This window comes from Aulostomus chinensis, chromosome 22 (genome assembly GCF_037954235.1).
Source record: "Aulostomus chinensis isolate RoL2024-O1b breed Wild chromosome 22, RoL_Achi_v1.0, whole genome shotgun sequence".
NCBI classification, from domain to species: Eukaryota; Metazoa; Chordata; class Actinopteri; order Syngnathiformes; family Aulostomidae; genus Aulostomus; species Aulostomus chinensis.
The window spans coordinates 13,369,591-13,385,149 of NC_141341.1; the positions used below are offsets into that span (position 1 = coordinate 13,369,591).

Sequence of the window (15,559 nt, forward strand, 5' to 3'; positions counted from 1 at the left end):
GGTAGGTAGTAAAACAGGATTCCCCAAAAACTACTTTTTGCCTTTCAAGGATTCACTAAAAGACATCTTGAGCTCTCAAAGATGTTTCACCCCACTGAATTACTTCTTTCTAATTCCTGAAGTCAGACACCGCCAGCCATAAATATGTAACTTGATGTTGCTGGTGACCAGCTATGAACAACAGTAAAACTGTTCAAAAACGTCACCTTTTCAAACGCTCTCGTTCAGTATAATCCACATTGTCTTATTCAGTTTTACCTCAGTAACACACAAACATATAAAAACCAAGACCAGACCACGTCGGGTTTGGTGCTATGTTGAACAGGTATAAACAGCTGGGTTTTTTTAATGTTAATTAGGAACAGGAAGTCTTTAAGTTTGTTTGTGTTCAGCTTTGGCAGTAAATGTGTTCCCAAACACATTCATAATTCCATTGGACTAATTACAAAATAAGCATGCATCCTTACACATCATTTAATTATAAGAACTTGTTATGACTAAATACAAAGTGGGACATTAGGACTATGAACCTCAGTGTTAATATTTTTGACTTTGTTATATTTTTAGAATCAAACTCTGGTAACATTGTTGCATATTTATGCATTCATAATTTTACAATTACACATCTTTTGATACTCTGATTCTGATACATAAAAGTCCCACCACTAACACTAGAGGGTGGCTGAATTTCAAATCAAATCTTATAATGACGGTGCTGAACCTTGATACTCCTGTATTTGGAAACAGATGATAGTAATGGGAGCAATGTTTGTCGGGCCGACGTCTCCCACAGGAGAGGATCGCCGTTCCTCAGCTGTAATTCACCCTCCTCGCCAGCAGGCGACAGCAGGAGCAAATCTTTTCCATGCGTGTCGCATCTTGTCTCAAAGCGGAACTCCACCCTTGTTTGTCTTCCGGTCCTCCAAAACAGCATGGCGAATCTCCAGCAGACTGAAGAGCCAAAACATGTGAAAATGTCTGTTGAAATCCCCAAAGCCTGCGCTCAGGACAAGCCCAAAGAAGAACCGTCTGCCCCGGGTAGAGATGCGGGCGTGACCATGTGCTCAATCCCGTCTTTCGCGGCCGCTTCCGAGCTGCTGTCGGCGCCGTACTCGTGTCTGGTCACGACCACGCACCGCAGGCACGTCGCCCTGCCGCCCGTGTACCTGAACAAGAAGAGGACGGGTATCCAGCAGGAGCTGGAGGCCGAGCTGCTCAGGTTCTCCCAAAGGTAACACAGAAACACCGCTTCAGGAGTTTCGCTTAGTTACGGGGTTCCTGCTGTGCAGAGGAGGAGCCCCCCCCCCCCCTTAATGCTCACAAACCAGTGTCACCCCTCTCCATTACCAGATGTCTGCTTCTAGTTTAGGTAGGTGGCGTTCGTCTTATAACAGCGGGTAAAACACTGTCACGTTAAAAAAAACAAGTGCGAGTCCATTATCGGACAGGGTTCACCCCGTCAATAATAAACCACAAGTCAAACCTCACGTGCACGCAGTTGTTTTAAAGAAAGAAAATTGCTGCAGTTCATGTAAAATAGTGCTCTGGAGTAAAAGTACTGCAATTTAAAAACATTGTACATGATATTATTGTTAGTAATTTTCCCTCTGAGGCATGCTAAGTGGTGGACTAGGTCCTGTAGTCTAGTGGGTTTGATTAGCAAGAGTTACCTTAGAGCTGCTAGTGATTCCTTTTTAAGTTTGCTGGCATTAAATATAAGGGGATAATTCAATCCACATTGAATCTGGATAGAAATGTCAAAACATTCTGAAAAGTTAGTTCCCAAATCTAAAGATGTCTTCAAATGTCTGCAGATACCAAACTCACGGTTACAGTTGAGAGGGAGGTTTGAACCTGTGTTTGTTTGCTAAGGTGGAGTCACAAATGAAGCTGAGGCGACACAGGGTCCACCATCACCACTGATCTTGTCTCTTTCAGCCTGAATGGAGTTCCCTTAGCTTACGACAACATCAGGATAGCTGGTCGTCACGGAGACATTTACGATGACAACGGCTACATCCACATGGACGTGGAAGCCAACTTTATCGTATTTCAGCCTACAAAAGGAAAGAGGCTGCTGGTGAGAGCTTACATTGAAATATCCACTAAATTCTGATCTGCCATAAAACATGGATGCAATTAAAGCTTTACCTGCTCATTTTGACCTATTGAACATATTTGTGTTATGGATATGCAAGTAGTCCTGACAGTTTTTGTACATTTGGATCATCAGATCACCGGTGAAAAGGATCTGTCTAAGAATGCATGTTCCAGGGTTTTTTTTTGTACCATGCGCAAGTTATCTGTTCCGTTTGTGTTTGCAGGGAATCGTGAATAAATTAGGCGTGGGTCACGTGGGCTGTCTGGTGCACGGCTGCTTCAATGCCAGCATCCCCAGGCCCAACCTGGTCTCTGTGGACACCTGGAGGGACGCAGGGCCGAGGATTGGCGCTGAGCTGGAGTTTGAGGTGACTGCGCTGGACGCTGACGTTGTGGGGGTCCTGCTGATCCGAGGGAGGTTGATCAGAACCAGGCAAGCAAGAGCATGCGTGTGCATGTGCGTGTGCATGTGCGTGCGCGAGCGTGTGTGTGTGTACACACTCTATCTGTTCCATCTCTGTAAGTTCAGCATATCTCTGATGTTTTTATTTTTTTTAGTCTACAGCTCTACCACTTGTGTCAATTCAGTTGCGGTAACCTGCCTTCAACCAGCAGAGGGCAGTCACTCCACATATTTGGACCACAATCAAAACTTGAAATACTTTACATCAAAATGTCAAGTTCTGGAACCGATCAGCAGCACAATTAAGGATCCTTCCTTATGCATTAGTTATCAGCTTGAAGAAGGTGGTTTGGGTTTTAGGTACTTTTTCATGTATTCTGGGGTCCATCATGTTTTATTCTGCCAGGATTAACTACCCTCAGTTGTTCCATGTCAATTAATGGGGCATTTAAATTCAACTCTGTGTGTGTGTGTGTGTGTGTGTGTGTGTGTGTGTGTGTGTGTGTGTGTGTGTGTGTGTGTGTACACACTAGAGGTCACAGTTCAACTGTTTTCTTGGACCTTTCTCCCGATATCTGACCTGTGATCTTACGACTTTATATCATGTGATCTGAGAATCTTAAGTGATCCACGTCTGTGTTTCAGGGTCCAGGAGCTGCTGGCTATGGGTGAGTCTGAGTCCAGCATCCCTGCAGACCAGCCAGATGCAGAACCAGCACCAGAACCCACAGAGGAGTCTCTAGTTGGTGAAACCCCTAAAAAGAAGAAGAAGAAAGACAAAATCAAAAAGGAAGTGAGAGAAGAGGAGCTAGCAATAACACCCTCCTGTGAGCGCAGCGACAATCAGAACGGAACAACACACGAAACAGACGGCGACGAAGTGGGGGAGAAAAAGAAGAAAAAGAAGAAACGGATAAAAGAGGAGAAAGAGGAGCTGAAGCTCTCTCCCACGGAGGTCCATGGCAGCGACTCCAGCGGTTACCAAAGCGACAAGCCCAGAAAGAAGAGGAAACATGAAACTGGTAGCGATGTAGCACCAAGTCCTAGTGAAGAAGCACCAAAGTCCAAGAAGAAAAGGAAAAGTGATGTAGCCTGAAAGCCAACAGTGATTCTGGTGGGACACACAGACAGCAAGACGTCTGTCCTCTGGGTCCTTCTGAGCATTGCTGTTCCAATATTTGCCTGTTGGGGGAGCAAAACTGCTTTGGACTTCACAACCAGACTGGTCAACTCCAAGTGTGATAAAAATGGCTATAAATCTCCGCAGTGCCTGTGTTTTTGTACAAGTTCTCTTGCTCGGTTATTGAGGCACAAAGGTTCGACAAACTCAAAGCGAGACTGTCTTGTGTCCCCACCAGTCAAGACAGTGTTGTCTTGATGACGGCTGCAAGAGAGGAATGTTCCTAGTAGCAAATTACCAAGAAAAGGATTATGCAGTGACAAATATTCCTGAATTATTTGTCTTGTTTTCCCGTGAATTTGTGTCTTTATTTGACAGAGATACTTAAGAAATAGAAAATAAATATATATTTTGACAGGTTTATACTTCTTATGCTGTTTTTTTATCGATTCCATTTCAAATGCCTGGGGCCTGTTGAATCTACATGGCTTTGGTTGGTTAGAAAATACTGTGAATCCCTGAGTTAATGTTTTTCAAGCCAAATCTTTTATGCTGACCGGTGGGTGTCAAGTGATGGAGCACTGAGAGACAGCCTAAAGACCTGTGTTTTCTTTTAACTCCACCTCAAAACACACACACACACACACAAATCCTGCCTTTCAGTGGGGAGTCTAATTAGCTGTGAGGTGCTAAGAGTTGGAGAGCTTATCAGAAGCTGCTCCAAAGAGGACAGATAAGGAGCCGCAATTAATGCGGCTCGTCTTCATCCGTCACACCTGACCATCTATTTCAGTTCTCACACTGACTCCTCCCACCACTGCCTACGCGTATCATCTGTTTCTGTTGTATAGTTCAGAACAAACTCAGAAAGGTTAGAACATTGTAGAAATTTTTAAAACTGTCTTACATTTTTGATTTTCTGTTCACCCACATATTAACCAGGACAGGTATCCATGCAAAACATCCCCTCTTCATCACTTCTTTGTGAATCCTGAATGCAGGAAGAACCAACCATGTGTATATTAAGCTTGAAGCTAATTGTGACGACTGAGTACTAACAAGACCTACAACAACAACAACAAAAAAATTAAAAATACTGGCTCTATGCTCCATGATTGAAATAAAAACAAACTATAACACTCCTGGTTTGGCGAAACCAAGAATAAGCCCTGAAGTGTTCTGATTTGTTTTTAGTTCAGTCTAAACTGATTATTGAGCATGAGGCTGGATGAAGACGACGTGGATCACACCACTCGTTGGCTTGAGTGTTGGAAAGCCAACGTCTTTGGAAGGTGTTGCTGTTAGCAGTTGGCTGCAGGGTGCTGTTAGCTTCAAGCTAAGTACACGTGGCTGGCTCTTACCGCATTCTGGTGGCACATCACCTACTTGTGAGTACTCAAAATGTAGAAATAAGCTTTTAGGAGTAAGTATTACTTTAACGTGAAATACATTGGTTGCAAAATCTCACCATCTGCAGTGCCGGACAGCATGTTTTCATACATGAGCTCTCAACACTACCTTCAAACTCATTTTTTTACCCCAGTCACAAACACGTTAAGTTTTGAGACCCAGGGTCCTCCTCTCTCTGCTCCTACTTCCAACAGGACAAGAGAAAAGTTTGCCTCAAAGAAAGAAAGAAATCAGGTTTGATAAAAGTAGTCAAGTGACATTTGGTGTCTATTTGCAACCCAGCACGTCACGGCAGCTGAAGAGTTAATGCTCATGGCTCGTTACAGGTTCGCCCTTCAGTATATTCATTTTCATTACTTGGTTAAATACAGGAAAACATCATAGTTTGGGTTAAAAATAGAAACCCTTTTACGACAGTAACCACGTACTACAAAGTTCTCCCTCCTACATTCGGAGGACTCGCTCGAACCACAGCAATTTTTAAACTCAACCTGCAATTCTTCTCAACTCCGCACCTGTAAAGTTCGGTGTCTGCATCTTTAGTGGTTGTGACACTATTGCAGGGACGAGATCTGCTTCCAGACAGTCAGACAAATAAACACCGACCAGATTTAAACCGCCTCAGTGGTGGTTTGGTCACAGTAGCCGTCTCCAGGACCACATATAGGTGTGACGACACGCGCGTACACTTACCAGTGGGAAACCAGAAAACGTTGCATTGTCAGAAAGAAGTGCCAAAAAAGTACTTCCAGTAAAACTTCACTCTGGAACTAATGATGTACACAACATGTATTTCCACAGAAGCTTCCAATGATTTTTTTTAAAAAAATATTTTAGTCTTCGCAGAACCTTCACCTCTTCTTCTCATGGCCTCTTAGTGCCACCAGCTTCCCCTGAATGTTTCTGTGTGGCGTCTGATAGCTCAGCTGCTTTAACTGTACAAAAACTGTTCAAGAATGATCGGAAAAGTTCGAGCAGTTAAATGGTTTACTCGCATTCATCCCTCCATCTGCTGCCGTGGCTCTCTTTTTGCCTGATTTCACCCCCAACCCCCCACCCTCACTCGTGTGCACCTGCACCCAACCACCCCTTCATCAATGATCATTTATCTTGTCGGTCTTCTTATCTCTCCCTCGCGCTGACTCCCCCTCATCCCCCCATCCTGCATTCTCTCTCCTCCTCCTCCTACTTATTCCCCTGATTTATAGGAGGCGGTGTGCAGTTCACACACATTCCACTTCAGACACCCCTCCTGCCACTGGACTCTCATATCTAGGCACGGCCATTCATCTTCAAGATGCTCTCATAGAGAGAAGAAGAAGAAGAAGAAGAAGAAGAAGAAGAAGAAGAAGGGCGAATGTTGTTTTTGCTGAGCAGGCCAAACTGTCTTTTCTTTACACCGCTGTCTGCCTCTCTAGTGTGTGTTCATGTGTGAGTGTGTAGAAGTTGGCTGTGTCTCTATCTCCTGTGTCAAAGTTTCCATGCCTCGCGGCTCCTATACATGAAAGAGCCTGCGGAGTCTTTAAAGAGAACAAACGGTGCCCTTGACGCAGTGCTCCAGGTTCAGGACACACACAGAGGGAAACGACCCATGCCACACACTCAATGCCTCGCTCACTCACCACAACCCACAATCCACAAATCCCAATCCTTGCACACCCTCTTTGGCCAGGCCTAATTAGTTATGTGGTCGGCACTCTGCTCCGTCCCAGAGCCCCAAATGGCAGCAGGTCATAAAACTTAAGTGTTCCACCAGTCAGAGCTGTGCAACTGTGGCCGTATATCCTCCAACACGACCCAGCCAGGACTGAATCGTATCAAAGCTCATCTCTCACAAGTCTTCTGACATCCATGAAATCCCTTTATGGCATTTTCAAAGGGATTTTGGAGAGATTTTTGGCACTTGTGTTTTGCCTCTCTGTTTTTTATGTTCAGCTCCGTCCCTCAGGTAGGCAAATAGTCCATGCTGTCACATAGACAGACTGACTCAAGCGTTAAAGTCTTTCCCGAGGGATCAATGTCTACACACTGGTATACAGGCTACACACAATTAACCCTGAAAGTAAACGTTACTTTTGGTTGGTGAGCTGGATTCTCATAGTTAGTTTGTTTCCTTGGCACCCGACACCCACCGACCTGCCCTCAGTAACCCTGGTGACGACAGATGGGTGTTTCCTGTGACACCATTTTGCTCCATCGAGATCTACAATGTGTGTTGTCCAATTTCTAATCTTGTCGGTTCCCCAGGGAATCATCGTGGAGTGTGTTGGACAAACATCTGATCCTAAATGTAAGAGGACAACAGAGACAATTAGGTTTGTACATATTCTGCATTTGGACAGAAATACACTAAAAAAGTTCATGTTCTGAACTGCAACCTACGAGACCGTGGTGACTATTTTATTTTTGCTTTACCTTTTCAAAGCTTGCAACATTTCTAAGCTGAGCCAGGCTGGTTGCCTCTGGTTAGCCCCTCTGCTAAATTGAATCTGGACGAATCATCCAAGCCACTCTCCTAGATTCTCCGAATGTTATCAGACCAAATGAATCAAATACAGATTGTGGAGTAATTTTATAAAGGTTTTGTTATGCTGGAAAAAAAATGTATTCACTGTTTTGGAGCTGTAACAGAAACAGGCCTAAGCCACAGCTGGGATGGCTACCTCCAGTTAGCTTCTCTGCTAATAGTCGATGCGGTCCTTTTAGGCTTTCCTAATCTTGTCAGACCACATAACTCAAGTACTGATATTGAAACGAGTCATTTTGTGACACACAAAACCCTTTATCCCCTGTTTTACAGCTGCAACAGAAACAGTGGAGTACACGTAAACGTGCTACTTCCAGTTAGCTCCTCCGCTAACATGAAACTGGATAAATAACTGAAGGGTGCATGTCCTTTAGCCTTTGAAATGTAATCAGACCAAACAGATCAAAATGAAATACGTACCCTTGTAATTGAAAGTATCTTTATTTGGACTTAAAATCTACTTGGCATTTCTTATTTTGTGGATGTCCACCAACTAGCATTTGTGTGTTTGTGTGCGTGTGTGTGTGTGTGTGTGTGTGTGTGTGTGTGTGTGTGCGTGTGTGTGTGTGCGTGCATGCGCTCCTTGGCCAGCCAGTTCAGTGAGATTAATAAAGTCTCTGTATAATCAGGAGGTAATGGGAGGCTCATAGGCGTCTAGACAGTGTTCAGACCAAACTGAAACTCCTACACCCAAAACACAGGGGAAATATGCCAAGGATGGGACAAAAGGTAGAAAAAAACCCTGGTTTTTAATCTTAACTGTATGCATCTGTTAGACCGAACAAATACTAAAAGAATGAGCCCAAACCAGGAAGAGCCAAATGATTTAGATCATGTTAAAAAAAAGTATATTTATGACTCCCTGTACCTTTTGTTTATAAGTTGAAAGGGAAAAGGAAAATAGCAGTAATGAAGGGAGGGGTGAGGTGAGGAACACACACAGCATTATCACCATAATGGGGGGGGGGGGGGGGGGGGGGCTTCTAATTCTGGAAAAAGTTATCTCATATGTAGTCATGTACAACCTTACAGGAAAATACCCAGGGCACAAGTAAATGTCTTATCATCACGTTTTTATGACAACCTTGTCAAACTGCGGAGGAGACTGGTGGGGATGTGAAAAAGGGCAGTAGAAGAAGAAAGAAAGAGAGATGGGAAGGGTTAACGTGGGTGGCCAGAGAGCTGATGATGAGGATGTGTATGTTACAGCTGATTACTGGAAAAACGCTGCATAAAGCATCTGATGAGTAGATGGAATAAACTCCCCTCATCAGTGAACCGACCGCCGACTCTGGCGGGCTGGCTGATTTTGATTGTCGACCTATTATTATGACAAATTTGTTTAACTTTGGTGATTTGAGAGAAAATCTCATGACGAACATAAAAATAAATAAATAAAAATCTTGTTTTAAAACCGACAAGTACAATAGTAGTCACGAAACACTGGTCATAGTGGTCAAGCAGAGTTGAGGGTTTTTAGACGACTGGCTTTTGAGGCCATCAGTGTAACATAATCACCGAATGTTGAGGAGAAACTATCAAATATTAGTGCCACAACAACTGTAAATGCTTTGGCAAAAGTCAGGGATCGGAATATCATGAGTGGGAGCAGGGTTTTGCTGAACAGCAGGACTTCACGTTTGTTTTGACACGTCCAAAGATTATATCAAAGCGGGAAACATTGCTTAGCTGGCATAGCTCGCAGTTTAGCTTAACATAAAAAAACTGTGCAGCTTGCCTGGCTGTAACATAAATATTCCTCTCGTGTAAAATCACAACTTGCTGGTTTTTACATTTTACCTTTTACCTACATTTTACCTTTTTGTACATTTTACTTTTTAAAAAAAAATGAAACAGCACTGTGGGCTGCATGGGAACTTTTCTCTTTTAACCCTAAATGTCCTCTTCAGAAGACAATGTGACCATAAATCTGCTAATATGAAACACCCTCCAAAAGTCTTACAGCCTATAACTTTAAATTTCTAGACCTTAACTAAAACAGGACGTTTTAGGAACATTCCCAACGTTCTAGAGGTTTGGGACATTCATCACTTTTAGAGAATGTTACACAAGGTCCTCAGAACGTCCCTGCCTACATGAAGCTTTGGCTTTAGCTTTCTTGGAAGCATTCTGCAACATCGGAGGCCAGGAAAAAAAAATGTTAGTGTTGTAAATTCCTAAACCAAAAAACATCTTTCATATTAACATGACAATATCATGACAAAGTCCAGGCTCAGAGGTGTAGGTTGGGGTGGTGGACGAGTCCGGAGTCCAAGAGTCCAAGAGTCATTTTCACATCTTCTCTGCAATGTTTTCCTCAAACTTAGAGAGACCTTAATATGGACACCAAATAAAATATCATCATTTATATGAACGCATTTTTTTTTCCTGGTGACTGGGTTGGGGTTGTCTTACCTTGGGCCAGGACCAAAAGCAGACTGGCCGTCTCCCCTTTTGCAGTATTTATGCTAAGCTAAGATAAGCTAACAGCTGCAGGCTTTAGCTTCTCATTCGCCTCTCTGTTTTTCAGCTAACAAAAAAGAAAAAAAAAAGAACAATTTATTTAATCATCGATAAAGTTGCGGCCAAACTAATTTTGTTTACAGCTTTGGCAAGCATGAAAACCAAGAAAATGTTTGTGCTTTTGAAACCTCATTCTATTGTGTTTTGAAGCCATTATGTATCATTTCATGCTCTCATTCTTCTTATTTTCGTTGTAGCATCTGCTTGGATTCAGCCTGAAGTTTTGCCCGAGCACAAGTCAAAAACCTGGGATAACTCACGTGTATGAATCGTTCATGCAAAAGTGAGATTTTTGAGGTAAGCTAACCCCCTCAGCAACCCCAGACAAGCCTACAGCGTCTGACTGCTGAAGGCTCACCGCTGTTATCATCACCATCATCATCATCGAAAGTGTGACATCACTGTCCCCTGTTATTTAGTCATATGCATTGAGAGTGCGTCATTTAAAACGTATGAAACATGGATGCCTCAGAGAGGAGGCAAGGTGCTGACATGGGTGAGCGTGGGTGGGGGAGCAGTGAGATTTGGAGTGTGGTGGTGGTGGTGGTGGTGAGTAGAGTGCTAGGATTAAGAGAGGGAGGGGTCACTGAGAGAGGAGGGGCTGAAGACATGCAGCGGTTTGGCGAGTGGGAGGTGTAGGTTTGGGGGAGGACGAGGGGTTGAGGAGCTATATGATGTGGTATTTGGATTTATCCAACTTCCACGAACACACACATACACACTTACATGAGCCCTACTGCCCACCCAGCTGTGTAAACACACCACGAACGGCTGTTTGGCTAAAGTGCTCAGCCAATCAGAGGTGGAGATGTAGAGGAAAGTGGGACAAGTGAACCAATGAGTCAGTTTCTGGGTGCAGAGAGAGAAAAGAAGGGGAGAGAAGGAGTCAGGGTGACACAATAAAGAAGTGGCTGATAGGTCAGGAGTTAAACTCATCTCTTTTACTCCCACTGTCTTCTGTTGACTCCCCCCCCCCCCTCTATGATTTCAACGCCAAATTTGCTACATTGGCATGACCATACAGCGCAAAACATATTGTGACAGCATTGTTTTTTTTTTAAAGTGAGAACACGGCCATCTCTGCACCAGCTTCTTCACACCAGAGTACATTCTGAAACATTTGCTGACCTGAGAGGCTCCTATGGATGTGGACAAGAAAAGACACTGGCACTGTAAGAGCGAGAGAATGAGAGAGAAGTGTCCCGTTTCAGATTTACAGTGGTAGTGGGAGAGATTTGGCGGTGTTCTTGTACACTGAGGTCAGAGCCAGAAGACAGATTTACATGGTGAGAAAAGCTCTTGATGCTCCGGAGCAGCACACTGGACACATATTGTTCTCTAGTGATCTCTATATTTAAAAAGAGAAGGGAAAAACACAATAGTTACACATGTTTCCCAACATGCAGGGTCCTAATTTTATGCTTCCCAGGCCGCCTACTCACATTGAGGGGTATTGTGACCTAATATCCAAGAGGGATTTAGTGTTAAGTGCTCTCTAAGGCTATTAAACTGTAAGATAATGCATATATGAACCGAGGTGCATTTGAGGGCCTTCACTGCGTTCAAATTTATATATTTAGACTATCTATAAAAAACATTATAAATTTGATCGTAACCTCCAAATGTAAAGCTTTTGCTAGAAATAAGTCCAGATGTCGCAAGCTTTCGGTTACACGCTGAGTTTGTACTGTATCTGTGGAACCTCCTTTGTTTACTCCCACAAACATTTAATCGCGCCAAAAACTATCATTAATTTCACCCTGTGCAACCAACAATAACAGAGCAGAGCAGGAAGCGGACTATTAAAGTGTCTGTGTGAAGGTTTGTCCTGTGTGTTTCCACTCAGACAAAATTGGGATAAACCCCTGTAGGTGTGTGTGTGTGCGTGTGTGAGTGTGTGTGTGTGTATGTACGCGCTTGCGCTCTTCTTTTGGGGTTTTACTCCTTATTTAAGACCAATATTTACCCAGCAGCCCCAGGGTGAGATTACCTCATATTCTCCCACCCAGCTGTGCTTTCTCAGCGTTTCCACGACAACCGGCGGAATGTCCCATCATGTTTATCTGCCTGCCAGGAAAACAGAGAATCGGAGGAAGAAGAGGCGGCGGAGAGAGATGGAGAAGATACATTTCAGCCGATGTATGTATACAAGACAGACGCGCAAACATTCCACCTCTTTGTATACAGAATGTAATAGAATCTCACAGGAAAATGCACCAAGGTACAAGTGTGAACACGTGTTTGCAGCAGTACGGAACTGCAAAGTGGTCAATAACAAGCGAGCAGAGACAGCCCTGCAGCATTTCTCCTGGCTTTTTATTCAACATTGTCAAAGTTGATGATAAATTGCATGGCCAACACCTAAAATAGTCCACAACTAACAAGTTAACATCATACCAGGCAGCAAATTCAGAACCCTCAGCTGACATCAGTCAAACTGAGGTGACCTTTCAAGCAGGCTGATCGCAGTAGGAATGGTGACTCCTGCTGAAGTGCAAATCTCTGCTCTGCTCCAAAGCTCCTGTGTGCTTTTCTGGGATCAAACATGACCTTTGACCTCTAAGATGGGACAACTCAAAGAAGAAGTTATCATCAGGGATCTGACTTTTTTTTTGTTGATGTTGGTGAAATTAGTTATCTTACTCCAGTTTGTACGGCTGGAAGTTGGAGTTAATCATGTCATGAAGGGTTTCTGGACAGTCATTGTTTTTTTCCGGTAACTCTTCGCTTCATTTATTGGCCGATTACCTGAATTCAATAAGTAGGATATTCAATTTGGGAGGTCAAATGTGGAGCTGATGTCCGTCTTGACATAATATAAGGATAAGGAACAACTGCACCAGGATTTTAGAGGTGTATTACTTTCCAAAACGAACATTAACATTATAAATTGACTGGGTTTGTCATTATTGGTTTCATAAACGTTTAGGGGGGATTTTTTCATCTTTGTCCCCATCATCATGACCAAAAATAAAGTGGGTTTGTTCCTTATGACCAAGCATTTTCTCCAGAGGGTTAAAGCCCCCTTGGCTAGACCAACGGCCCTCTCAGCAGCCCCTGCAATGTGAACTCTGTTCTGCCATGGGAACCCACAGTTATTTGCTTTAATTTGCAACAGAAAAGCTTGTGGTGTGTAGAGACTGTTAGAGAATGTTCTATTTGGTCTTCCCCTGGCCCGTTTTAAGTGATAAAAGTGTCATTATTTAGCCTCTGAAGCAGAGGAGGGAAGTGCAAATAAAGACTGACTCTTTTTGAGAGCCTCCGTTCTTCAGAAGCTCATTAAGGGCCTCCAGGAGGACAGCGCATCAATTGGCCATGCACTGCTGATTCTTCTAGGCCTTTTCAAGCCTCTCTCCTTGACCACTTACAACTAGAAATTTACTCAATTTAGTGCTAGAAGGGACATGAAAGATGTCGCGCTGAGAAGTGGCACAGGCGACTTATTAAAACAGCTGGAAAGGCCCCTGGATTTGAGCCAAAGAGGATCTCACCCTGTCGCGCTCCGTCCGGATTTGGAACAGTTTGATTTAGTAGTTGAGATGCTGACCTGCTTTCGGCTCTGTGTCCGGTGATTCAGCCAGTCCTCCGGGCTTCAGTTTACCGTCCCCCTGGGAAAGTGCGTTTTGGGAGTATGGAGATGCAGGGCCGCCTGTTGGACCCAGCGCTGATGAGTTTTGTCAATGATATAAACTTGATCGAGTTCCCGCACAAATACGCACTGGGACCTAAGCAGCAGGTGGACAACAGCCCATCAAGTCCGAGCGAGCAGAGCGACGTCTCGCCCTGGAGTCGGGAGCTGGAACACGGGGTGGGCACTGCGGAGCATCAGCCCGCGTTCTACAGCCGCGGGGCGCACGGACACGCCAAGGCCAAACGGAGGAGGATCATCACCGTCGTCCAGCGGCAGGCGGCGAATGTACGGGAGAGAAAACGGATGTTTAGCCTGAATGAGGCCTTTGATGAACTGAGGAGGAAAGTGCCAACGTTCGCCTACGAGAAGAGATTATCCCGCATCGAGACGCTCCGCTTGGCCATCGTCTACATCTCCTTCATGAAGGACCTGCTGGAGAACACCTGAGCCGCACACGTCCCCCATTCTGACACTAACCACACTGAAACTGACCAGTTGCTTTTATTTATCCAAAGAATTTCTATAACAAGCTTTGGAGGAGTTGTTAAGAAATTTATGTTGTTTTTTTCCTCAGAAAAGCTTCATCATGAAATAACATATTCCACGTATAAGTGGCTTATTATTGTTTAAAAATAAATGTATATCAGCCAAAGTCGTTATTTTATATGATTTACGATAAACACGAAATACGATTTAGACACGTTTAGGTAAATGTAACAGAGTTTCACTCCAAAATGTTATGATCTTTTTATAGGCCTACTCCATTTAAAGAAATACAAACGATTCAAAACTGCAAAAACTTTCCGTTGGTGTGAAAAACAGATTTGAAGCTGGAGGTAAAGCTTCTTCAGCACCTTGGAGAGCGAAAGTCTCACCTGGCCCGTTCCAAGGACAGGTGTGCTCGAGAATGAATACAAAACAAAAACAAAAGGTTGTCGTTAGTGAACCTTATCAGCTGTGTTACATACAACTGGGTTCCTGCAGAGACTCGAATCACTAACCCGAGGCTCACTTGACGCTTGGTATTATCTTTGACGCTGAGGTGTCAATTGAGTCAGAGATATGATGAAAGGAGCGCAGACCACCAGGCTGCGTGCATGACCCTCCTCGCCATCGAGGCCTGGAAGCGGTCACATTCCACCAGTTTTCAAATCTGCTGGATTTTAATATTACATTTGCGGTGAGCTGCCTGATCTCAGCCCGTATGCGGGTGTTCGTGCTCTGACTGCCGGAGTGGCTCTTTCTCTTCATTACCTCCAGTGTTTGCGTTACACTCCAGCCGTACACCTCCTTAGCGACCCCGCTGTGAGCGCGGATCCGCCCTGAGAGCTCCCTGGGACGGTTCGTCTTTTAAACCTGAGCCGCGGTGTCGAGATCCCTGCGGGGGTCAGACCCATTTAAGCGCATACCTCAACGCGGGGCCGCTGACGGGAAAATAAACACATCGGTCTGGTTACGGGTAGAGGCCTCCTGCTGTGACAACCTCCTGTGTTTCAGTAGGTCTATTTTTCACCGCCACCACTGCTCCCATCTCAGGCTCCGTCTAGACGGAGAATATTGGGTTTATGGACTACAACCAAATTTAAATTTAGACGAAACTGAAGAAGAATCTCTTAAATATGTGCAGGTGGACGTGGGTGAGAGGAGACCCCGCAGATTCAATCAAAATACAGTTTGCATACTTTAAATTCAAATAGAAAATATGCATTTTTGGGGGTGGCGCAATTATTTCTCATACAAAAAGAAGGCAAATCGAATTATTAGGCTCAATTATACCGCGTCTGTATCACAACACACGCATGTTGCTCAATACTGTGTAAGCTTGCACTTCTTCTCTTTTCCTGA

General features: G+C 44.1%; 2 protein-coding genes and 2 long non-coding RNA genes across 4 annotated transcripts in view; 3 read left to right on the forward strand and 1 right to left on the reverse strand.

The window, feature by feature from the left end:
* Window positions 1-892: 892 nt before the first annotated feature.
* On the forward strand, window positions 893-4,046 carry polr1f (RNA polymerase I subunit F). The gene is made up of 4 exons (XM_086192816.1): window positions 893-1,231; window positions 1,939-2,080; window positions 2,325-2,533; window positions 3,149-4,046. The coding sequence occupies exons 1-4, from the start codon at window positions 933-935 to the stop codon at window positions 3,597-3,599; spliced, it is 1,101 nt and encodes a 366-aa protein (XP_086048942.1). The 5' UTR covers window positions 893-932; the 3' UTR covers window positions 3,600-4,046.
* The window catches only part of LOC147240879 (uncharacterized), a 28,348-nt gene continuing 14,147 nt past the window's right edge, over window positions 1,359-15,559 (reverse strand). Inside the window, exon 3 of the long non-coding RNA XR_015111146.1 lies at window positions 1,359-3,258. This is a non-coding gene — a long non-coding RNA (uncharacterized LOC147240879). The remainder of the gene's footprint in view (window positions 3,259-15,559) is intronic.
* LOC147240880 (uncharacterized) lies at window positions 7,241-12,235 on the forward strand. The gene is made up of 4 exons (XR_015111147.1): window positions 7,241-7,348; window positions 10,281-10,380; window positions 11,147-11,255; window positions 12,158-12,235. It is a non-coding gene; the product is annotated as an uncharacterized LOC147240880 (long non-coding RNA).
* LOC147240881 (protein Fer3-like) lies at window positions 13,715-14,161 on the forward strand. Its single transcript, XM_086193971.1, has one exon. It carries the CDS (start codon window positions 13,715-13,717, stop codon window positions 14,159-14,161), a length of 447 nt encoding a protein of 148 aa, XP_086050097.1.

Coding starts and splice junctions, on each gene's coding strand:
- polr1f (XM_086192816.1), top strand. CDS start 933: ATGGCGAATCTCCAGCAGACTGAAGAGCCAAAACATGTGAAAATGTCT. Junction 1,232..1,938: donor CTGCTCAGGTTCTCCCAAAG/GTAACACAGAAA, acceptor TGTCTCTTTCAG/CCTGAATGGAGTTCCCTTAG. Junction 2,081..2,324: donor CAAAAGGAAAGAGGCTGCTG/GTGAGAGCTTAC, acceptor TTGTGTTTGCAG/GGAATCGTGAATAAATTAGG.
- LOC147240881 (XM_086193971.1), top strand. CDS start 13,715: ATGGAGATGCAGGGCCGCCTGTTGGACCCAGCGCTGATGAGTTTTGTC.